This window comes from Lissotriton helveticus, chromosome 5_1 (assembly GCF_964261635.1).
Source record: "Lissotriton helveticus chromosome 5_1, aLisHel1.1, whole genome shotgun sequence".
Taxonomy (NCBI): domain Eukaryota; kingdom Metazoa; phylum Chordata; class Amphibia; order Caudata; family Salamandridae; genus Lissotriton; species Lissotriton helveticus.
Window position 1 is genome coordinate 1,028,011,141 of NC_136065.1, and position 24,788 is coordinate 1,028,035,928.

A 24,788-nucleotide genomic window follows, 5' to 3' on the forward strand; every position below is an offset into this window, starting at 1 on the left:
AATGTGTTTTATTGAACATAAGTAGCTCTCAGTACAGAAAAGGTTGGAGACCCCTGAGTTAGACTAACACATTTTAGTGCTGGTGTCTGCCTCACTGCACTAATTTACTAACGTCACACAAACGAGCTCCTAATATACAGTGGAGTAGCTAGGAACTCTGCCGCCTGTGGTGGTCCCTGCCTTTCTGGCCCCGTGGTGGCTGTAAGCGCGGGGGGGTCCCAGCAATCACAGTCAGTAAGCAAGTCTGATCATGAAGCGGCACAAACAGCTGTAGCACCATCCGAGGGCAGTCACATGTCAGGTCTCCCCTGCAATTATCAGCACCTCCTGGTGGCCCGACCCTGGCCAGAAGACGCCCTGTGGCTCAGCTAGGCAATCACTGTGATGCCAATTCTTGGCATAGCAGGCGAGTCCAGAACTTCAACACTGGGAAGCTTTAGAACTTTTAATACTCAATGATCTATGATTTTTTTTCTTTTATTACATACTTTTTTATTGAGGTTTTAAATTGCAAGCAGCTTAGAAGGGTACATATGACATTTGTAGAGGCCCACTTAATTTTGACTTACTGTAAGTACACTTATTTCAAAATATTTTCAGATGAATAAAGAAAACAATAAGAGTAACGAGGAGCTGTTGCACGTTTTGAATATAGGCACATCTTAGGAACGTGGGAGAATAACAGGTCTTGTCATGAGCAAAAGAACCAGAAGAAAGGAGCAAATACTGTGTGAAGTAATTAAGATGCGGGTTGTGGGGTGGTGAGAACAGGCTGGTAGCATCAGAGCAAGTTGGAGTTGTTGGAGAGTTTTATAGCCGAATGTGTGGGTAAGAGATGGGGTGATTGCCTAGATGGGGATAGAATTTGGGCAGCCTAAAGTTGAGACAGCCGGGGTGGGGGGAGGGTGGTATGAATCCAGCTGAAGGGGGAGATGCCTTAAGGGTGCCAGGAGTGATACTGGGATGTCAGCAGACTAAAGGTGTCTTAAAGACTCTGATTTATTCATTGAGAGAAGCGATCATCACTGTGGGCGTTTTTGAAGGTGGTCCAACTTTCACCAGAAGGTAACAAGCAGGTGCTTTATTGCCCCCTAGTTTCTTCCCTGGCTGCGAGGTCTTTACTTTCAGCTTGAACACATTGCAGGAGGGTGCGCCTGTTAGTCATTTTCGAGAAATAAATTGAACATATTCAGATGAAGTGATAATGAGAGGTTATCTTCAAAACGTATTGGTCTGTATTGATTTCGCAGTCAGACAAAGTCTCGATTTTCTTACACCTCAAATTTTCTTTTTTAAATGAAGCACTTGGAATTTGAAAAGGTTTCTGAGTTACATATTGGTTAACAAAGTATTCAATAGAAGTTATATTACACTTGAAATAATAATTTTAAGTACAGTAACCCTCCATTTAAATATGTATCACAGCCTATGGGATACTGCAACAGAAGTATGATCCGGGTTGGAATGGTGATACCTGAACGATGCCTCCGCTTCTAAGTGTTGTAGGTGCAGAATCACGAGATCCTCAGGCTTACCTGTTGTACCAAGCCTGAAGAGAGCAGAAGTGACATGCATGACAATGAGGCTTGTTGGTCAGTAGTCAGTGGGCATTTGTTGGAGACAAGTCAGTGATTTCAACACTACTTGAGAGAATTTATGGGAAATGGGACTAGATTAATGTCAGTAGGTTAGTGACCTTCCATTTTAGTGATTTTACAAAAGATTGAAGCCTTTTTAGATTTTTTCAATGTTCAAAAGCGGATACTTTTTGATATGTCTCCCTTTCCATGGATTTCATTGCTTGATTTTACTTGCAAGAAAGCATCTCTCGTATATCACACGTTTGGCAATAGAACATTGTGAGGAAATATGGGTTATTATATGATGTGGTTGGCGACCTCGCCGTGTAATAATGTCACAAACTTGTACAAGGTTTAGTCAAAGTAGTTTGTAAAATCTTATTAGCTCAGTCCTGGATAACTGACTCAGACCAGTCAGACTTTATCAAAGGAACACGCGTAAAGAAGTACCTAAACGGTTTAGTAAGGAAAAAGCACAACACAGTACAAATCTGACACCAATTTATAAAATAAGGTTGTATTTTGGTCTTTAAACAGACACATCAAAACGAAAAATACTCTAGAGAGTTCCAGAAATATGAATTGTCAAAAAAACAATAACTCACTACTTTTCACTGGATGCAGTTTATCATTGCAATCTACCATGTTTTTTGTTTTTGGGTTAGCCACAACAAGCAACTTGAAAACAGCGATATAGGGCAACAATAAACACATTTTGAGGTTGTGCCATTGCAGATCCTTCAACTTTAAAATCCTTGGGGCCTGATTTAAATGTTGTCCGATGGTGTTAGTACCGTTGCCATGGCTGAGTACTTTATTTCCGCCATTTCGAGGGTACTCTGTTTGCCACATTTAGAGATGTTCACTGGCCCAGCGGACATCTCTTGCATTTTACAGGAACCACCATCATGGCGGTTTGTGTAAATGCAATGAAAGGGCACCTTACTGCTTTGTTAGCATGATGGCACCGCATGGCAGACTCATTTTCTTTTTTCTTTTCAAAAACAAAATCACACAGAGGAATTTTGTTTTTGAAAATAAATAAAAGAAGCAATGTCCCACTCACCATGGGAGTGGTCTCCCATGGTGTGGGTGGTCATTTAAAAGTTTTTACTTTTACATGCTGCCACGTTTTAAGTGATAGTTTTTCAAACCTGGCTATTTGTCCACCCACTCTAAATTGGGTGGGCAAGCGCATGGCTAAACCTCCAATTGCCCTTACTCTGTCAGGCGGTCGGAGTGGTACGTAGGTGGTGGAGACAGAATAGTCTCCTCTGTCCACATACTGAAGGTCCGCCTGCGAGAAAATCAAGGGAGCGGACCTCAGGTTGGCAAAAAGGTAACAAAGGACCATTTCGACCAACATCTGAATCAGGCCGTGCATTATTTCAGAACTAAAAACAAATTCACGCAAAAGTGTAGAATGAAACCTATCATAAATAGGTAAGGCAATTACAGAATTCAAAATACCAGCATTAGAAACACTGGTTAAAATGTGTCGCATTATCCAGAAAGATTTAATGAGGGAAGCAGTAATAATGACTTATGGATTTGCTTCATGAATCTAATTTGTCAGTAAATCAAGAATACATTGAATGAAATTTACAAGTTGCACTAAAAAAGAAATATTTAAGATTCAGGCTACTTTATATGCCAATATTTGTGTAGGAAGTCTCACTTGAAGGAATACACGAAGAAAGGATGTTGAAAGAAGATGAGATTTATTTAACCTCCACTCATCACGGAGTCCAGTCTCATAATACCCCCAGCTCCCTTAACCACCTTACTCCCCAACATTCCACATATTTGAACCACAACAAGATCCCCAACATTCCCATAATACACGAGCTGGTCACGAGCTAAGAAACAACAAGCATGCTCGTGACAGCTCGCATAACATTACATGAATAGTACCCAACACACCTTCCCCCCTTTAAACAAAAATAACAAAAAAAAACAAAAAAAAAAAACAAGCAAACAAAATAAAGGTGATAACCTTACAAGTCTAGTCCATTACAAATCGTCGTTCCTGGCCGGCATACGGTGAGAACGCACATTTCTGGTGTTACCACGATTACACTCTGTATATGTACAATTCCTTTTATCATTTTGTTCCCCAACGTCAAAAAATACATTGCTATCATAATCATCCTCAACTGGACTAACCCCAGTGAACACTGAAATTCTACTCAAATTCCAAACTGAACCACCATCAACCCTGACTGCATTCCTAAAAACCTCAATCACCTTCTTTGGACTTGACCACACAGGAAAACCTTTGCTCACACCTTCCTTTTTTTTAATACGAACAAAATCACCCACTTTTATTGAACGAATAGACGTAGAACCAAACTTCTTTACCATAGCATGTTTCAACTCTGCGCTGAACTGCCTCAAAATCCACTTTCAAAAAATTGTCGGATCCACATATATTTTTCTTCAACCACCAAGGTGTCAACCTTGTACTAGGTTTACGCCCTCTTAAGAGTTCAAAAGGAGTAACCAAAGTAACAGAATTAGATGAAGTTCTGTAAGCCAACAGCACAGATTGTAATGCATTTCTCCAATTCAAATTACCCTTAATTGAAAGCTGAATCGCCTCTTTAATCACACGGTTGAACCGTTCAACCTGGCCATTGGCCTCAGGGTGGAAAACTGCAATTCTTCTATGAACAATACCACATTTAGCCATAAACTGTTCCATTTCCTTGCTAACAAACTGTGGACCATTATCAGTTACGACCTCTTAAGGAATCCCCTCTCTACATAAAATCTCATCCATAAACTCTATTACATGGTGAGAAGTGACATCATTGACCATCTTGACCTCTGGCCATTTAGAATAATAATCAATAAGGACAATTCCAAAAGCTTCTTGTTTAGGTAAACAACTAAACGGACCAATGATATCTAAGCCAAGTTTACGCCAAGGACCAAGGGGTAAATCAGTAGGATGAGGTTCCGGACGCAAGGCAACATCTGTTTTATCACTGTTCGAGCAATGAACAGACAAACGCACAAAATGGTCCACACAAGAATCAATCCCTGGCCACCAAAAAGACTCCTTCAAAAGTCTTCTGGTGAAGGATATTCCTAGATGTCCCTCATGAGCAATCCCAAGAACAACATTCCTGATAGAAAAAGGTGGGACAATTTTGTCTCCTCTTAGAACCAAACCATTCTCCACAGCAAGTTCTTCCTTAACCTTAAAGAAACCCATCATATCCCCAGATAATTTCCTCTGTTCCGGCCAACCATGTGTAAGATAATTCTTGACATTACACAATTCCAAGTCTTTATCCATTTCCTTTAACCAAACATCTTCCTGCAAAGATGACCATTCACCACAAACTAGATTAACATCACGCATAGTGAAAGCAACCTCACACTCATCCTCTAAAACCACCTCAGGACTGTCCATTTCAGAAACAAGTCTTGACATGCAATCTGCATGTACATTCGCCTTACCCTGAACATACTCAATTTTACACTGAAAAGACTGCAATCTTGAAGCTAATCTTGCCAGACGCGCCGACATGGTCCTACCACCACCAGAAGCCATGAAAAAAACAAGGGGCTTATGATCAGTTTTTATTATAAATCTCGTACCCCACAAAAAGGTCTAAAATGTTCAGCTCCCCAAACACATGCCAACAATTCCCTTTCTATAACGGAATAATTCTTTTCAGCATAACCCTCGAAGCTCTTGAGGCGTATGCAACTACCCATTCCTTCTCATTGTCCCTTTGCTAAAGGACACCACCCAAACCAGAACAACTAGCATCCACCATAACAACACATTTCACACCAACTACAAAAGGTTTAAGGCAAGGTGCATTCACAACAAACATCTTCAATTTTTTAAAAGCTTGCGTCATGTCATCAGTCCAAACAAATTTTGCATTCCTCTTTAACAAACATCTAAAAGGATCAACCTTTGCAGTAAAATTTGGTATAAATTTAGCGTAGAATTCAAGAAGCCCCAAAAATGCCACCAATTGTTCTTTTGAAACAGGTACAGGAGCATTTACAATACTTTCAACATGATTTTTCTTCGGTTTAATTCCCATTCCACTAATGGTATGCCCTAGATATCCAACCTCTTTTCGTCTAAACTTGCATTTGTCGAGACGGAGGGTAAGCCCTTTCTCTGACAAGGCAGCAATTACACACTTCAAATTATTATAGTGCTCCACATCATTCTTCCCGTACACCAGAATGTCATCCTGAAACGCCACAGCACCATTTAATCCCTCCAAAGTGTCCCTCATGAGTCTCTGAACACTGGGGCAGCACTCGCCAACCCAAATGGCATACGACAAAACCTATAAAGGCCCTCTGGAGTAATAAATGCGGTAATGTTCTTAGATTCCTCAGCAAGTACCACCTGATGATAGGCGCTGGTCAAGTCAACACAAGAAAAAACTTGTGCACCTGCCAATGTTGAAACCATTTCATGAAGATTAGGTAAAGGGTGTGAATGGCACTATTCACACTATGAAGATCTACACACAACCAAAGCTCCCCAGAAGACTTAATCGAAATCTCAATGGAAGAAACCCAGGGGGAAGATTCTATTGGTTCTATAATATTCTTTTGACATAAGTCCTTCAGCATATCTTTTAATTTGTTCCTATATGTCAATGGAACATTCCTAACTCTGTGTCGAACAGGGATAACATTCTCATGCAGCTTGATGACATGTTCAAAACCTTGATACCGTCCCAGAGTACCACTAAAAACACTAGGAAATGATTTCCTCAAACTGTATACTAACTGTGAATCATCATCACGAACACTTGACAAACACTGTGGTTGCACAACAAAAACAGGAGGATTGGCTCTTAAATCAATTTTCATTTCCAACTGGTGCTGGTGCGGCCAACCTAAAAGTGACAATCCTGATCTTGATACATAGATTTTCCCAAAATTGTGCCGGTCAGAAAATTGTAAATTAGCATTAAAAAAATCCAAGAAGATCAATTTTGTGGCCTGTGTAACCACCAGGAAAAACGTCAGGTTGGAACAACGTTCTATTAGGCCACTTCTCACGAAAAACATTCAAGGAAATGATGGTATACCATGCACATGAATCTACGAAAAATTCCAAGTTAATGTCATCAACAGTTATCACATAGGACGGAAATTTTTTACAATCCCCATCCTCACATACATTAATGACAGTATTTACTTGGAATTCGCTCTCATCATCTAAGGCATAACTTCCACAACAATCATGTATGCAATTCACTTTCCCTGGTAATGATCTACAGAATCTTGTGAAATGGCCTTTTTTTGTTGCACTTTGAACATGTTTTCCCTAAGGCTGGGCAATTTCTACAATCTGCTAAATGCCCATCGCTTCCACATCTGAAACACAGTAATTTTGATGATTTTTTTTCATATTTTTGACTTCTGAACTTGTTATCCATTCTAGATGGAAAATCACTTCTCGGCGAGTAGTTTTTCTTTGACTTATCTGAATCCTTAGATACGCTGAAGACATCACTTTTATCATTTCCTCTAATCTCCTTCACAAATTTTTCTGAATGTTCTATGGACTTGCGATATCTATGGCATTGTTTAAGGACATATCAGATGTTGTCCAAAGTCTTTCTTGCACTTTTTTGTTATTAGTTCTCATCAAAATTTGGTCCCTTAAGACTTGCTCATAAGAAATATGTTCAAAATCACACGTGACAGCTAACGATCTTAAGGCTGAAACAAAGTCTTCCACAGGTTCATCTGCACGTTGCTTCCGTGAGTAAAAAATAAACCTTTCCATAACAAAATTTTTCTTTTTACCATATCTTAAACTTAACTGCAAGGAAGCATACTCATATACATTAATATTCCCTGGATTCACTAGAGCTGGTAATGTTTTGAACTCTTTCAAAGCGATTCCACCTAAACAATGTTTTAACAACGACAATTTCCTTTCTGGCTCACATTCCCCCTTCTCCAACACATCTACATAAGCTAGGAAAACAGGTTCCCATATTTCCCAAGCCATGGGGGGTTCACCTGGGGACGATAGAAAGGGTGGAGAAGGAACAATGCCTGACATTTTAAATCAAATAATATACACACACAGATTGTATAATGGATCTAAACAACTAATCTTGAAAGTAAAAGAAATAAATAAATAATAAATGTATTCCAGTAATAAGTACTGTATACTCAAATGGTGTACGTGTCACAAACGCTACGATTACACTGAATAAAGAACAGTTTCAAAATTATAAGGTGATACACGCGGTGTGCGTGTCACCGATGTAAGCAAATATGCAAGTTTTCCACCTTTAATCCAAAATACGATAAATCCTCCACAAATGCTTCTTTTCCGATGCTGGTGCTAAGAAACACACAAAATGGCGTTCACATCACGTAATGACGCTACGCGTAACACGTAACGAGATGACAACACAACGTTAAGATTCTGTGCCTCGTCAGTCTCTTCACTAAGGAACGCCGGCTCCTTTGAGTTCGAAAATCAGACGGCAACTCACATGAACACGCGGCTCATTTAAAAGATGCCATCCGCAGTAAGATTACTTCTCCTGTTTTTAAAATCTCCTTTCTTTCTCCTTTAGGCACAAGAAGAAGTATAATTCAGGTCAATCCATAACCATGTCTCCGCAATCCTCGTGAGATCAAAGGGCCCGATCCGATTTGAATTAAAAAAAAAAAAAAAATTCTTCATTTAAAGTCAAATAAATCCTGTTCCTCAAGTAAAAGCAGGTAACAAATCCCGCCCGTCGCCAGTGTAGGAAGTCTCACTTGAAGGAATACACGAAGAAAGGATGTTGAAAAAAGATGAGATTTATTTAACCTCCACTCATCACGGAGTCGAGTCTCATTATACCCCCAGCTCCCTTAACCACCTTACTCCCCAACATTTCCACATATTTGAATCACAACAAGATCCCCAGCATTCCCATAATACACAAGTTGGGCATGAGCTAAGAAACAACAAGCATGCTTGTGACAGCTCGCATAACATTACATGAATAGTACCCAACAATTTGAGTCTGAGGGATGCTGGAATCCGAAACGCAAAGGGAAGAGTGTTTGTTGCCTCTGTCTACTTTGTATCTATCCAAAAATGCTGACACCATGGAGACTGGTTGGTTAACTACCGTTTTACAACTAAATCTCATTTATATCTTTAAATAATGGCATTTTTTTATTGAATTTACTGCATGCTGGAAACTTTTTACTAGTCTGTTTAATATTTTTAACCACCAAGGCTGTTTTAACAAATGTGTATTGTTGTTTTAGATGTAATGTGTTTATTGTTATCAGTTTGATTAATACAAAACATTTAATGCTACTGCTTCTTTATCGGCACTCTAAGTCGATGGACAGATACGATAGGAGCCAGTGACAGGAACTAGTCAGGGCCAGGGGGATAGTTACTTCTTGGTTTAAGCATTCTCCAGTCCAGTTTTGAGTCCTGTGGGTGAACTACCATATACGTCAGTGGAGTAGTCCTAATGTAAAGAATGCAGGATGCTGAGCCAGTGTCGAAGAGCATCCTGTGGCCACCTCTCCTTCCATGAACTTGTATGTGAGACTTTGGCCTCAGGGGTTAATGTTCCACAAGGTCCGGTGATTGTCAGAACAAGACTAGTTGCTAGTGGGTTCCGATTGAAGCAAAACTAGCAGTTCCCTTTAATATGCATCAACTTCTGTGCTGGGCAACCAATCTGCACTCTGACAACTCTCCTTGGTCCAGCAGACCCTTGTGCAACTTTTGAGGGTCAGGTCTCGGTCACCCAGGTTGCACATCGGCATTCAGTGGTGGTCAGGCTTCTTTCCTCTGTGCTCTGAAGGGTGCAGGCTTCTCAGCTTTTATGTCTCTGTGGCTGTAACAGAGAGTCAGCCAACTGACCCTGGGAGTCATCTTCTTTGTCTGGGGCTCATTGGGAGTTTTTCCATAAGCTGGGCACCGCAGCCCAGTCTTTCTTGAAACCTCCCTATGCTGGGTCCAGGGAACAGCAGGGCAGTCCTTCTTCTATCCTCTCTCCAGTATAGATGTGATCTGAGGCCTGGGTGTCAGGGTTGTCACTGGTGACTTAATAGCTAGTGAGCTACCAGGTCCCTTCCCACTTCATGATAACTTCCTGTGAAGTGTGGAATCTATCTAGGCCACAATGCACTTTTCTGCCTACTTCCAACGTAGTAGAACTCTTCTCTTTGTGTGTGACGCCCCCTAGCCCAACCCAGAGGTGTGGCTACCTGAAGGCAACAGGCCATTTGAAAAAATGGTTTGGCAATGGGTTTTCCCTCTCTGCCCGAGATGCCAGGCTGTCTCCGAAAACAAAAGAGCAGCCCCTTCCATGTATGACTACAATGTGCCCTTCAAAGGCAGCTTCTTCTTTAAACCTCACCTTTTGGGCTCACACCCACTCTAGCCATCTTGCCAGGAGGAGGTCACACCTTTTCCCTTTGCTGATCCTTTGTTCCTGAGTATCATTCGCCTCTCTTCCCAGAAAGGCAGCAGGATGTCTTAAGGACAGCAGCTTGTGTGTAACTTTAAACAGCTATTAAAAACATTGGGCAATAAAGTGCCAACTATCGATAGTTGCCATTTGTAAAAACATTGCATTAAGCTTGATTTGAGCGATAGTCTGGTGTAATGCAAAGATTTGTTTGATACCTTGAAGTATCATATTTAGTTGCCCCATTTGGAAGTTAGCACTGCTGAGTTATCAGTGTGTAACTCCATACCTACCAATGGAGCTAATAGCGTTTCCACAGTAAAAATTACAATGCATAGTTTTTACAGCCAGGATATGTAAAGTTTAATAAAACACATGCCCTTCCTTTTAGTATGATGCATCCTGCCTTTAGGGATCAGAAGGCCTTCCTTAGTGGTAACTTACAGATACTAAATAGCAAGGTTTGGGTACTGCTCTTTGTTTAAATGGCAAAGATGAGTTAGCAATTTAAATACTGCTGTGCCAGCCTGCAGCGGCAGGTCGTGAATTATGCTTTGCTTTGCTACATTTGTGGTGGTACAGTATGTGCTGCAGTGTACAAGGGACACTTAACGTACAGGCCCTGGGTAGTCCTGGTACCATGTAAGTAAGTTAACTTATGCCAATTGAGAGTAAACCAATTAGACATATACCTTTTTAAGGTCCGGATGCACTGACACTAGGGTCTGTTTGGCAGGACCCAGTGCACCTTCAGTGTTGAAACACCAGCAATGTCAGTTCAAAGGTTTGGGGTTGATCATGCGATGATTGGCATTTCCTTATCACTCATAGGTACAATGAAATCATGGAAGTGTCACATATGACAATCTGAAAACTTAGCAGTTATGTCTATCTGTATCAAAAAGGTATTTAGAGGTTGTGAAACTGTAATAAATGGAAGACGCCAACTCCGTAGATGTGCTTCACACTATTTATTAGTATCAGAGATAGAAGAACCCCACACCGCCAGCCAGGTACATCCAACAACCACAACTGCCATCTGGCTCCTCACCTCCGTGAATGTTGCAATGTCACAGTAGTCTCAACCTAGCTGACACTACCTAAGTACAGTATTTGCTTTCTTCTACAGGGTAACAAGCTCCAGAAGTCATTTCTGATGATTAATCGCACTGTATTATCAAGACTAGATGGGGAAGTTTAGGAGCTGACATATTACTGAAGTAGTGAGGCCTATAGCAGGAGATCAGGTGTAGCAGGGAAGAGGCTTGTGGTGCATGGGTTGGCATGATAGACTTGTGTATTGTTCCCTTGTCATTCCCGTTCTACTAACTAACCAGTCAATACGAATATGTGGCACATTGGTGAAGCATTGGAGTTGTGCACATCACTTGCAAAGCACAGTACATGCATTGCCAGTGGGCAGACAGACCAGAAGGACTAGGGAGGGGTGATCTGAGGCCTTCCATGTTACAGTCACACGGAGTATTTTACATTTCTTTACCCTTCGAAAAGCTTGTATGGAGTTTTCTATACTGATGTGGAGAGTTTTAAAGGAACACTTCAGTCATGATGACTATTGACGATTTCGAATAGTTGACCCATGATATGAAGCCATTGAAATAAAAAAGGTTGTCACTTCTTGTAACCTGAAGTAAATGCTTAGGCAAAACCAAAGGGGATGATGGACGAAGTGTTGAACAATGCAAGCACTCACCCCCAGTCAACTGATCTGGGTTTAATCCATCATCATTCTTTAGCTCACTCCGCCACACCAGTTCAGACATGGCCATATGCAAATCAGTCTGACCCTGTGCCTCATGGGAACAGTCCAGCCCGAACTGCCAAGCCATGTCTTCCCTGGACCGGAAACAAGCATCCTGGGACCGGTTTCTGGCTAATCAGCCATCATCAGCCAGGCTAGCTTTAATCCAGTGGCAAAGTGAGCAAGGGACCCACGTTTTGGCATACCCTGCCAATTTAGGGCAAACAAAGCAAAACCAAAGGGGATGATGGACGAAGCAAAACCAAAGTGGATGATGGACAGAGTGTTGAACAATGCAAGCACTCACCCCAGTCAATTGATCTGGGTTTAATCCATCATCATTCTTTAGCTCACTCCGCCACCCCAGTTCAGACATCGCCATATGCAAATCAGTCTGACCCTGTGCCTCATGGGAACATTCCAGCCCGAACTGCCTAGCCATGTCTTCCCTGGACCAGAAACAAGCATCCTGGGACTGGTTTCTGGCTAATCAGCCGCCATCAGCCAGGCTAGCTTGAATCCAGTGGCAAAGTGAGCAAGAGGCCCACGTCTGGGCATACCCTGCCAACTTAGGGCGAACAAAGCAAAACCAAAGGGAATGATGGCTGGAGTGTTGAACAATGCAAGCACTCACCCCCAGTCAACTGATCTGGGTTTAATCCATCATCATTATTTATCTCACTCTGCCACCCCAATTCAGACAAGGCCATATTTAAATCAGTCTGACCCTGTGCCTTATGGGAACAGTCCAGCCCGAACTGCCAAGCCATGTCTTCCCTGGACCAGAAACAAGCATCCTGGGGCCAGTTTCTGGCTAATCAGCCGTCATCAGCCATGCTAGCTTGAATCCAGTGGCAAAGTGAGCAAGGGACCCACGCCTGGGCATACCCTGCCAACTTAGGGCGAACAAAGAAAAACCAAAGGGGATGATGGCCAGAGTGTTGAACAATGGCAGCACTCACCCCCAGTCAACTGATCTGGGTTTAATCCATCATCATTCTTTAGCTCACTCCAGTTAGCCTACAGGTTACGGAAGAGGAAAAGACATTTAGATTTATTGACACACTGCCTCCACTAACATGCCTGGATTTGAGGAGAAGTGTGGGACAGTGAGTGAGGAAAACAGACTAACCAGAGGAACCCTTTATGCTATGGACTTTGCAATACTATAGAAGGGCAGTTATGATTTGTCTCCCATAATATGCTCGAATGAGACATTTCATAGATTGTTTCTGCGAGCATATTTTGCCTTTCCAGTGGTTTCTGTGTAAACACTCAGGTCTTCATTACCGGTGGCTGTTTAATTCCGATGAAACCTGTAACAGGAGCTACTTGCTCTAGCATGATTATCCATGGGGAGTACAAATCCTGTAGGAACACAATTGATAGGGAATTGTGGAGTAACTACAGGAATCAGGTGCAGTGTTCCACATTCCCCCAGTATTTGTAATCCAGCAGTATTTCCCCTTCCCCATAATTACTGATTCCTTTGGTATCAGTAACTCTGGGTGCATATGGCTAACAGTCGCGGCTTGTAGAGGTAAGTGCGGTGGAGTGATAGGACGATGGAGCGGGGGGTCGCAGGGGTAGTCTAGAGATGACGGAATAGGTTTTATTTATTTACTTAGACTTATTCCGTCACATGTCGACATTCCCCCCTCCTGCCCCACCCCACTGCGCTTACCTGCGGTGGCCGCTGCTGATAGTTATACCAGGTTGTTTCATGTACATGGGGTGTCATGGGTTTTCAGAGCACTTGACTTTGTGATTCAATAGAGAATTAGAATGTACTATAAGTAAGACCAGGAAAGGTCATTCTTGTTTTCTCCTATAATTTCGTGAGGTGTCCTACAATCTTCTGTTTTCTTCTCTCATTTAAACACATTTAGCACTAAGCAAAAAGATAATTTTAAAAATGTCAAAACATGTTGAAAAAAGTTAATTATCCCACGTGGGCAGTGTCTTCGTTTACCCAGATACCACCCCATATGTATGTGTTCAATGCTTTACAACTTCAACTGGTGACTCAAGCCATGGATGGATGGTGTTCCAAATCTCACAACAGGTCACAAATGGCACATTGAAAGTCAGAAAGACTTTTCTGGCTTTTAAAGTACCATTAGTACATTGTGTCTCATGATTCTGTGTTCGCAAAGCGTGTTATTTTGTGAATCAATGATTCTGCAACCGCAATATCAATTCCTACTGAGGCTGTAAATTCCGAAGCAAAATCTTTGGTGCGATAGGTAAAACTTACCAGGCCCCGACTCCATCATGTTTGACACTAACTAGCAATTTACATTTCTTGGCACTTTTTCCTTAAACCTTTTAAAATCCATATCTTTAATTCCCTTAATACATTTGTAACCTTTTTTGTGAAATGTTGCTTATATTTTCATATTTTTCTAAACAGGTTTACAAAAGTTATTATCTAATGTTATTTGCTACTGTTTATACCCATGATTCATTTCTCTGGGGAAAGGTTTGCCCGTGTGCTACAGAGGGTTGAATAGTGTTTGCTCACTGAACTGTCTTGTAACCTAGCAAAATACTGCCTTGTTACTTTGGTGGGATCAACCCTCCCAAATTAAAAATTCACTTTCTAACAGTATAGCATTGTTGATCACTAATGCATTTTATTAAAACTATATGCCTGCCAATGGTTCTAGCAATAGTGTGAGGTTCAAAGGGAAAGCAGGCATGGTTATTTAAACTAATTTATTTGTAATTGCTCTCAGTGTGTGCATTGGATAGTAGAGCACGAAACTCGTTATCCTCCAAACATTTTATTTGGAGCAAGTTGAGATCACAGCTATGATAACCTTACTTCAACCTAGGCTGCACAATCTAAATGTCCCTACAGATGCATTAACAACTAACCTGCCTCCCACCCCCCACGCTAATATCTTCCCATCAATTAGGATTCTAAAGCTCTTCTTCCCTTAACTTCAACTTCAATTATCTTTACACATCCTATTTTCTATTATTGCTGGTTTTTATAGCTTTATTTTAATCTTCAAGCACTGAGAATAATTTCATCCAGCCTGCCTACACTTGCTGAAGACTGCCACTTATTACCCCATTTGAATCTTTCTCACCTCTGCATTCCCAATCGAAAAATCTTCCCTGCTACCACTTCAACTAATCGGAGCTCTCTCTTAAACACCAGAAAATCCCTTTAAATAGGCGTTCTTTCTCTTCCATTTAATCATCTCTTACTCCATAAATCTTCCAGCACCTCTATCAGCTTTACTACATACAGCGTGTTAACCAACAAGGATAAATACACCCTGAATGCACAGAAAGCATTGTTAACTTATAGACAATATCTACCCGCTTGACCACCCCTAAATTTCTTGAGTTGCAAAAGCCACAACCATCCCTATTCACCTCCTTCTTTGTCCTTCTTTTGGTAGCTGGTCTCCTGGCCCCATGCCTTACCCATCTTGGCAGAACAGGAGTTAAAAACAAATCTCTGCTCTTTCCCATTTGTTCTGTACCACCTTTAAGTCACGTTAAACCATCTTAATGAGTTCTACCACAAGCTCTGAAGAAGGTCATTTTACTCAACACAAATCTTTATGACTTCTGGTCTTGACCTTGCTTCACATGGTACATAGAATGGCTCAAAGATGTGTCCACCTCTCAAAACCCCTTTCCCAAACCAAATCATCCATATTTTCTCATTGTCTAATCCCAGCTGCTGGCTTTAAGTATGGCCCTGATTTAAACTTTGGTAAACAAGCTTTTACTCCTTTAGGGCAATGGAGTAAAGTACTCCATCGCCTGGAGGGAGCCTCCACCTGCCAACATTTTAGATTTTCGCCTGCCCAGTGGACATGTCTAGCATTGGTAGAAACTGCCGTCACAGCAGTTCCTTTCAACATACTGTAAGTTTGACAGACGGTTCTGTCAACATGACAATGTATTTTTTTTCCTTTTCCAAAGCATTACCCAAAGTGGGATTTTACCCCATATTTACTTTGAGCTCCGCTGCCAATGCCTTTAAGCTTGTCCTCACTTATCCCCAGCATAAATGCAACACATGGCTGTGATCATTCTGAAGGAATGTGCATTATATTGACTGGCCACCCTACCTCTCCCCCTTTAAAAGTATTTTTGCATGACACCCAATGCCTGTCTGTCGTCAGTCACTTTTCTGCCGATCTCATGTTGAAATATATATGTATCTCTCCTGTCCCTACTCTGTGAATAGTTTCAAAATACCCTAACCGGGCATACCTCTTTATGCCCCGAGTTCCTCAACATCATCCAGACCCATACTCCTCACTGTCACACACAGATTGAGCATGTGTTAGTGACTCCATCCGCCAGAGCAGTGGCTCTGGTAGATGTGTTGAGCGCCAACATGCTACTGCTCTGTGGTCTCCAACGTCCCTGGACCTGTGAATCAAGTGCCTGCTGCCCCGTTTTGAATATTAAAGTACATTTTTCTCTTAGGATGCATTATTGTAAATAAATGTGGGCCAAAGGGGCACTGAATACATATACCCTTGTACAGTGATTAATAAAGTTTTCTTTCTTCAGTAAAAAGGGCCAGTATGGTAGATACATTTTAGGTATGCCTATTTTCATTGGAATGTTTTTAGCATTGGGATTTATTTGCATGTGTGTATATTTTCGATGTGTACTTGCATGTTAGCTGATTTTGACTTTGTATATTTGAATATCATATTTAAATCGCATCAAATGTCTCCTTGTTATGTTGATACTATTTATATAAATGTGTAGTTGCTGTCAAAGCACAGGGCACGTTTCTGGGTTGCCTTTAGTCCAAATAAAAAGTATGCATGTTTTTGTCTTTGTCAAATGATGTCTAAGTTCCATGTACTTGCTTTGATTTTTCTAGCAAGGGTTAACTGTTGGGTACATTCAGTAGCTCACAGTTTACTTTTAGGACTTTCCAATTTAGTTTGTCAAGGATTGCTGAACTAATATGTCAACTGAGCCCGTTCCCATTTGGGATTTTACAAGCAGTCAGCGAACTCTAATATACATTGCTTTTTTCCCCCTTATTGATGCGGAGGATGGCTTTCTGTTGCTGCTTGCTCCGTTTAGATAAAGGCTATCTCACATATACTGCAATCTTCCGGTACTTGAATTCTGACAGGGGTGACAAGGGCAATGAGAAACTCAGGCCCCCTTCTCTGTCTCTTCCAACAGGCAGAGGCTCTCCATGAGGGCAGAGTTGCTGATTGGGGGCTTTGTGGCTTATCTCCACGGTGGAAGCCTTTTCACAAAGATGTCTGGCAAGCTCTACTGAGAGGCATACGGTAAGCAGGGCCTGGGAGACAAGTGGGCATAATCCAGAAATGTTAGTCCCAGGAAATTGGGCGTAAATTCTACATGAAACGTTGCATAGGAAGGAATAATGTGCATGCTCTTTTCTGAGGATGTTATGTACGAGTTGCTATTGGAATGTAAAGTAAGCGAACCGGGAATTGATGTCCTAAATTTACTAGTTGTGGAGTTCAGACATTGCTATAATATCAGTGCTTGTAAGAACTGCCTACTCGACTTTAAACTAAAGTCAAACGTTCTGGATACTTCCCAATTTTGAAATTTAGGGATGAAGCCAGAATGCCGCTTTTTGATCATGACCCAAGAATGTAGGGCTTTTGCTCATGCAGAATGAGCTGATCGGTAATTTGTGCATAGTTTTAGCCTTTACTCCAGTACCTGCATGCCTGCAATAAGAGGACAGCCACATGGACATAATAATGCCCTACTCAATCTGAAAGCAGCAGTATGTTGAAACCCCTCCACCCCTTTTTAGCATTATAGCTGCTGTTATCTTGGCCAAATTCCGTGATGTCAATAAGTCGCTCTTCTTACAATGGTCCAGCCTGAGGCAAGCAGTGTGCAATAATGCTTTGAACAATGACATTGTAGGAGAATGGTCCTTCTAAATAGTACAACGGCTGTTGACTAAACTTCGTGTCTTTTAGTGCGTGCTGTTCTCTGTTGGCTTCTATAAGTCAGTGATTGGTTTCCTTATTATTTGTATGCACCCTGAATACCAAAGCCAGAATATCAAAGGAGGCAAATTTGGAGGACAAAATGTTGAAAGGTAGGTAAGTGTAGATTTCCTACACCTAATTCCATATATGTGCACCATGGCTAATACATATCTTCTAGGTACATTCATGTGGAATTAGGAATAATATTTCTATACTTCTATATGCAATCACCTTTCGATATTTTGGAATTAGTTATTTTGTCCATAATATTCTTTTGCCGCGATATTCATGGCCTCGATATTCAGTAGTACAGTCCTTATTATCTGGGTCAGCACAATGATCTAGAGGATTTGTTTTAGTGCAGTCATACTCCTTATATGTTTTAATAGAGTTTATTGCTTAAAATATTCTTTTTGTTGTAACAGCATATGTTTATGATCTAAAATCTTTAATTTCACACCTTTGGGCAATTGCACATTAGTATCTCTGAACGTGGATTGCTGCTGACTTTGTGAGTGGTTACTTAAGTGGAGTTGGTGATTAAGAACTACATTTGTTATACTGGATTCATTTGATGTGGAACGCTGACTCCAGACTTTTGGAATACAGTGTATTCATAACTTCGTCCCATATATTACCACAGCCTGGTGGCGACATGATATAACCTATTCTTAGTCAACCTTTCTGGTCTCTCCAACCATTGACCTGATTGGACACTTACCTATTTTTTTCAATTTATTTGATGTATTTTATAAATAGAATGGACCTAGTTACAAGGGACAAGGTAGCGCTTTACAGATACCATTTTTCTGTAGGAGCATCTGAAACATTTGCTGCTGTTAATAGAAGGGTATGGTTACATAAAGCCATCTATGTCAGATTTTTCGCTAGGATATATTGAAAACGAAGGTGAGATTTAACAATGTGGAGAATACTATGCCACTAAATATTTATATTCCAGTCATTACCATTTCAAATACCTCCGTTGTCTTGGGTAGGTACATGCCTTTTCTCCACAAACAAGGCTTTGATGTCTGAGCCATATAAAGTAATTGCAAGGAGAAATACTGACCCCACCTGCAGAATCTCTCAGAGTAGCTTTTTTGAATCGGGTGCATGGTGGTGAGTGGGGTTACAAAGGTAGATACTAAAAAAATAACAACAAAGAAGTTCTTCCTCTGTTTAGAAACAAGGGTAGCAAATGAAGGCCGTCATGCTGGCATAGCAATCTTGATGATCTTCCAGGCTGCTTGACTGAGGTGCCAGAAGGAACCAGAGCACACAGCAGCTGTTTAAGACTAGATTGCTTCTGTTACTTAAACAGTTCATAAAACCTTTAGAGCATAACATGAAATCTGGGGAAACTAATTGTCCATAGAACACTGAACACCCCAGGAACACAATAAGACCAACAGTTGGTTATAAGGACCCGGAGTGCCACTACAAATGTAACAATTTACTAGTCCAAAGTTAAGAGAAATAGTGCAGGACTCTGAATCATAGACTGATGTGCTCACAGCTTCTCTGACGACCAAAGATGTTTCCTCATTTTAGCACTTAGGGTCTGTTTCACAAAGGTATTTGCAATGTTAGAAATGGGATTTCAGGTTGGCTAGGGCAGGTGCCTAAGCCAGGCAGAAACCACCACTCTAGCCAGGGCAAGGGAGTTACACGCTGAAGATAACCCCTGCTCACCCCCTTGGTAACTTGGCAAGAGCCAATGTGTAAAGCGCTTGCGCAACACACAAACACACAGCAGCAACACACTAGGCACACCAGAAAAGAAACTCCACACAAGGTTATATAAAATATAGACTTAGTATTATCCAAAACACATTAGCATCATAATCACACATATACTCTGTGCCAACTGGCACCAGGTAATAATTCATGGGGATTATATACATGACAGGGCCAATCGGGCCACTGTTAGAACCATCATAAAATGAAATACCAACAAGCACAAGTAGTGAAAATAAAACACTACCAGTAATTACTGGTACAATACTGTACTTGGCATTATCACCTGTAAGATGAAAACATTATGTCTGCATCACCTTAGGCATAAAACACATTATGCATAAACATCCTAAGCATAAACACATTATGCAATCTTTGTAGGCAAAAACACATATCTGTAGGCATAAACACATTATGCAATATCACATTAGTAATGCACCACAGTACCCTAACACGGTGCATTCATCCTCTTTGTGCCCCCACCAGAACACAAAATGACCAAATATGACCCCAGGCCAACTGGCCTTCATCAGGGACCAAATGTCCTCTGTCCAAAATGCCAGGGCGGTAAGCAGCCACTCGCAGCGAAGACAATGTGTGCAATGCACTGGGGGCAGGGGATTGTAGCTCACTCCTTCCTCATCAGAACAGAATATGCCACACGTTGCAGCTGCCCGCACTCTCACGATGCAGCTGTGGCAGCAGCACTGGCACCACTGCGTGCCTGGGGAGCCTCTCCTTCCCGGGGCTCTACTCGCAATCAAAATCAGCCCTGGGTTCAACAGTGCTGGAGGAGCCCTGTTCACCGGGCTTCTTCTCCTGCAAGCACTCAGCCCCCTCGAGCTGCGGTCTCAGCCCCACTCACTGGGGCTTCTCAGGAGTCCTCCCTCTCTTCCACAAGACAGGGGGCGGAGATGGAGCCCGCAAGGCCAGTATGGGAGCCCCGTCTCACCTCAGGCACAGGGTTGCCTGACTTCTCCTCCGGCCGTGCTGCGATTGGCGGCCTTGGAAGCTTCCTCTTCCCGGCCCACTTCTATTAGTGGGCTGCAAAATAGCCCTGCCCACAACCAAGCACAGGCTTCTGCCTGGCTTCCGGGCGCTGATCTCCTCGACAGCTTCACTTCTCAGCGGTGATTTCCAATGGGGGGTGGGCTCCCGCTTTTAAATAACCACCACAGTGTGGGGTAGGCTCCTGCCCCATGAGCACACAAATGCGGGGTGGGCTCCCGCTCAGACGCACCAATTCGGGGTGGGCTCCAGCTTCCAAGGCATCACTGTGGGGGAATCCCCCTGTGGGGATTCCTTCCAAATGTGTTGCAGCTCAGTGCTGCAAAGTCTCAGCACTCTCCCCACCCTGGAAGAGATATATCGCGCTCCCTAGGCGCTCAGGCAAAGTCTCAGGGGCACAAGTCTGGGCCCAGGCAGGCCAGCTCACAGGGACCTCCAGCAGCAGCAAGTCCCCCCCAAGTCACAAGGAAGAACAAGCACACAAACCTGGGGTCAGGGCCCCAGTACTTATACTACATTTTCCTTTTTCCTGCCCTGGTATAGGGCTGGGGGATCCAGCCTCAACTAGTTCTGGCGTGTATTTGAGCACTTTGTTTACAGGGCTCCTCTTCCCCTTTGTCAGGTGGGGGCTAGGTCATCAGACCACCACAAGGGGGCGGAGCCAGCATTCACCCAGGCAGGCACAGACCTATTCAGGGTCAGGGGACTACTCCTCCCACTACTCCAAATGCAGATCTCCCATTCAGCCTAGATCTGACTCACCCTGCCCTCCCTGGAGCCACACACAGTTCACCAGCCCCTGTCACTCCAGAGCCAGACATGCAATACACATCAGGCAGGCTGACACATACCATACAGAAATGCCAATTTCTAAAAGTGGCATGTCTAAAATAGTGATAATAAACATGCGCACACCATTGCGCAGCATTTATTATTACTATTCCAAACATACCAAACTTGACCACGCTGCTCCTCTTATATCAGGAATTACCACTGAAACACTTATCAAGGCATCCCCAAGGCATTCCTATGAGAGGGCAGCCTCACAGCCCTGAGAAACCAAAATGGCTGTTTGTCACGATCAGGACATGTCACACACTTAAGGTACATGTCCTACCTTTCACCTACAATGCACCCTGCCCATAGGGCTAGCTAGGGTCTACATTAGGGGTGACTGACATGCAGTAAAAGGGGGGTCACAGACATGGCACACACTTTAGGTGCCACGTTACAGCAGCAGTAACACTGAGCGCACAGGCCCTGCAATGGCAGAGGCCTGAGACAGGTTTGAAAGGCTACTTTGGCGGGTGCCGCAATCAGCGCTGCAAGCCCACCAGCAGCATTTAATTTACTGACCCTGGGTATTTGAGATACCACTTTACAAGGGACTGACGGGTAAATTAAATATGCCAAACAGGGGGAGACCAGCCTTACCATGTTTACCACAGAGAGCACTCACACTTTACACAGGACAGCAGTGCTGAAGTGACCAGAGTCCTAGAACCACCAACACCATGTCAGAAAAAAGGCTAGGAGGAAGGCAAAACGTTCAGGGATGACCCTGCAAAAAGGGCCAAGTCCAACATGCACATTAAAGGTGCACTTAAAGTAATTTACTAATAAGTGCATTGTACTATTATCATAGAATATTATATGTGAGCACATTTTCTCACAGAGTTGATTCTGTTCCTTCCAGTCAGTGTTGCATGAGCAAGATGGTGAGTACTCATTTCCTTCCTGGATATGTTTGGAAATGTATTCCCGCAAAGAGCAGAGATATATCTATACATAGGGAACAAATGGGGAGGCTGTGCCACAAAGATTGAAGGGGTATACTTTCTGGAGCCTAACCAGACACAGAACGATCTAGCTTTATTAGCCTGTGCAAGTATTGGTAGAAAAGTGAATAGAAAAACAGAGCAACAATGTTTGACAGGGTAGACTGTTATCTCAAGTCTACGTTCTCTAAAATAGCTGTTCACATTCTTGGGCTTTGTATTCAAAGGGGCACCCCCAATGCGAGGTATGCCAGTCTTATGTACACCACAATAATGTTAAATACATACATACATCACATACTCAGAAGCACATGAGAGTTCCCAAGATTGGCCATGTGGATATACTAGTAAGGATTATTAGGCAGGGTTCACAATTATGTGATGGTATAAGAGCCTGTATATAACTCGCAGTTTTTAACGAGCTGTCACCAACTGTTTCTCCTGTAATGCCTAAATATGGGGGCACTAGTCACACATATTAAAATGGGTACTGAATACAAGTATAAGTGAGTCCCATATCCAGCAGAGTGAATGATATGTATGCCCAGTATCATGCCCTGCAGATTAGATCTCACTGCTAATGCTTACTATGCACAGCCTTTGTAGTCATTTTTCGTGTCCATGAGTACTGGGAACATTAGATTATAATTCTAGTATAATGTGATGAACTGCGTACTTTTACTTGACATCAAGATGTGTGTATGATTGTGTTCATGACTCCACGGCCTATTTTCACAGTCAATGAATTGATTTGTACTTAATTTCCAAATAGTTCTGGGCGTATTTTTCATCTTGAGAAAGGTTTATATGAAGCACAAACACGTTGTTTTTTAGAGGCCACAATAAATGGCATTACCCAGTCTGAAGTAATGGGGTTTCCTTAAGGGGTACATGGTAAAAAAATAGGATGAGGCCTTCAGCTGCCGCAGGCACCAACACCAGTGGTTACTGTAATCTGTGTAAATTGTGGCAGCTTTAGAATATATACTTAGTACAGTGAGAAAGTTTCATATAAGATAATAAAGACAATAAAATGGACTAGATAATCAGATAATTCAGAAAATGAATAATTTAAATGTACTATTTTCCAATGAATTCCTAGTACAAGATACTATTGGTCATCAAGGAGGACTTTTCTTGTCTTTATGTACCTTTGGTAACAAATAGAATGTTAGTACAATGGGAAATCTTATATCAGAAATGTATATTCTTCAAAATCCAATTAAACAATTCTCAACAGATACAAAAGCATAGTCATAAGTAGGTATTTTGTACAGTTTTGTATTTTCACTAAAGTCCTATATTTCTTTGTACATTTTGATAAAAGAACAAAAAGAGAAAGCATAAACAAAACTCCTGCTCACAGAGTGAAGGCTCTGCACTCTACTGGAATAGGGACACAGATGTATTGCAAGGGAGCCAGAAGTCTAAAGTGACGATACAGATAGGTATGGTAATACTATATTAGCTTTATGTTAAACCCCCCAGAAATTCACTGAAAAAACATGTTATATTTAGCTCACTTAGCTATAACTTGTAAATTTCAGTATTTTTTGGTATTTAAACTTCAGTCGTTATCTCATTTCAACAACTAACTATATCTTTACCCAAACGTTTATTTTGTCAGTGAAGTTATAATTTTTCACATAAGCTAAAACCTTATGCCTTTCCTAAACTATAACTTGCACAACACAGTGGTTCACTTAGGGAATTAATCACAATAGAGAAGGAAAAGTTGCCTTAATAATTTGCAAGACCAGACTCTTATCGATCCACCAGGACAAGCAAGAACAGGCAGATGAACAACACTGTGTTGCAATTAATTTATTCATTGCATATTCTTAAAGTATCTCAAACTTTTTTTTGGAAGTATAGTAAAGATCCAGAGCTCACATATGAGTGAAGAGAAGTGCAGTAATCAGTACGTGATAGAAAAAAAGTGCATTATATAAAAACAAAAAGACATTTCACTCCTTTAGTTAGTCTTATATATTTGAAATGGAGTTGGTCTATGTCTGCTGTATACAGCGTTTCGACCTCTAGAAATGTGATGTCATCTTTTGGACGGGGTGTGGCGGCACCCAATATCCGGTAGGAGAACGGGAATGAATCCCGGCAAAAAGGTACTCCCAATTTAGGAGAAGGCAGTGGAAAGGGCAATCAATTGGCCCTGCGTATGTGTGAGTATGCACATAGAGGGTGTTATGATTGTCTCTTGTCCGCTTACGGACACTGTACCTCTGCCTTCCTACGTCACCAGTTGTCATCTCTGGAATGTTGACAGTTGACAGCTAGTGGCCGGCTCAGTGAAGGCATTTGTTGCGCTCCGATCTCCACGGGGCCTGTGTTGGTAGATTACTGATTAAAAGAAGTTATTTTCATCATCCTTGTGTACGGAAATTCTTTACAGAATTTGGCGACGAGGCACCAACACACGTACCCACAGAAGAAGCATTCGCAATAGTAAGAAAAGCTGAAACTAATAAAAAGAATTT

General features: G+C 41.9%; 1 protein-coding gene across 1 annotated transcript in view; it reads left to right on the forward strand.

Annotated features, from left to right (window-relative positions):
* Positions 1–24,788, forward strand: part of HPSE2 (heparanase 2 (inactive)) — a 1,420,589-nt gene that overhangs the window by 9,715 nt on the left and 1,386,086 nt on the right. Inside the window, exon 2 of the mRNA XM_078640469.1 lies at positions 16,971–17,080. Within this exon, the coding sequence (XP_078496595.1) occupies positions 16,971–17,080 (110 nt within the window). The remainder of the gene's footprint in view (positions 1–16,970; positions 17,081–24,788) is intronic.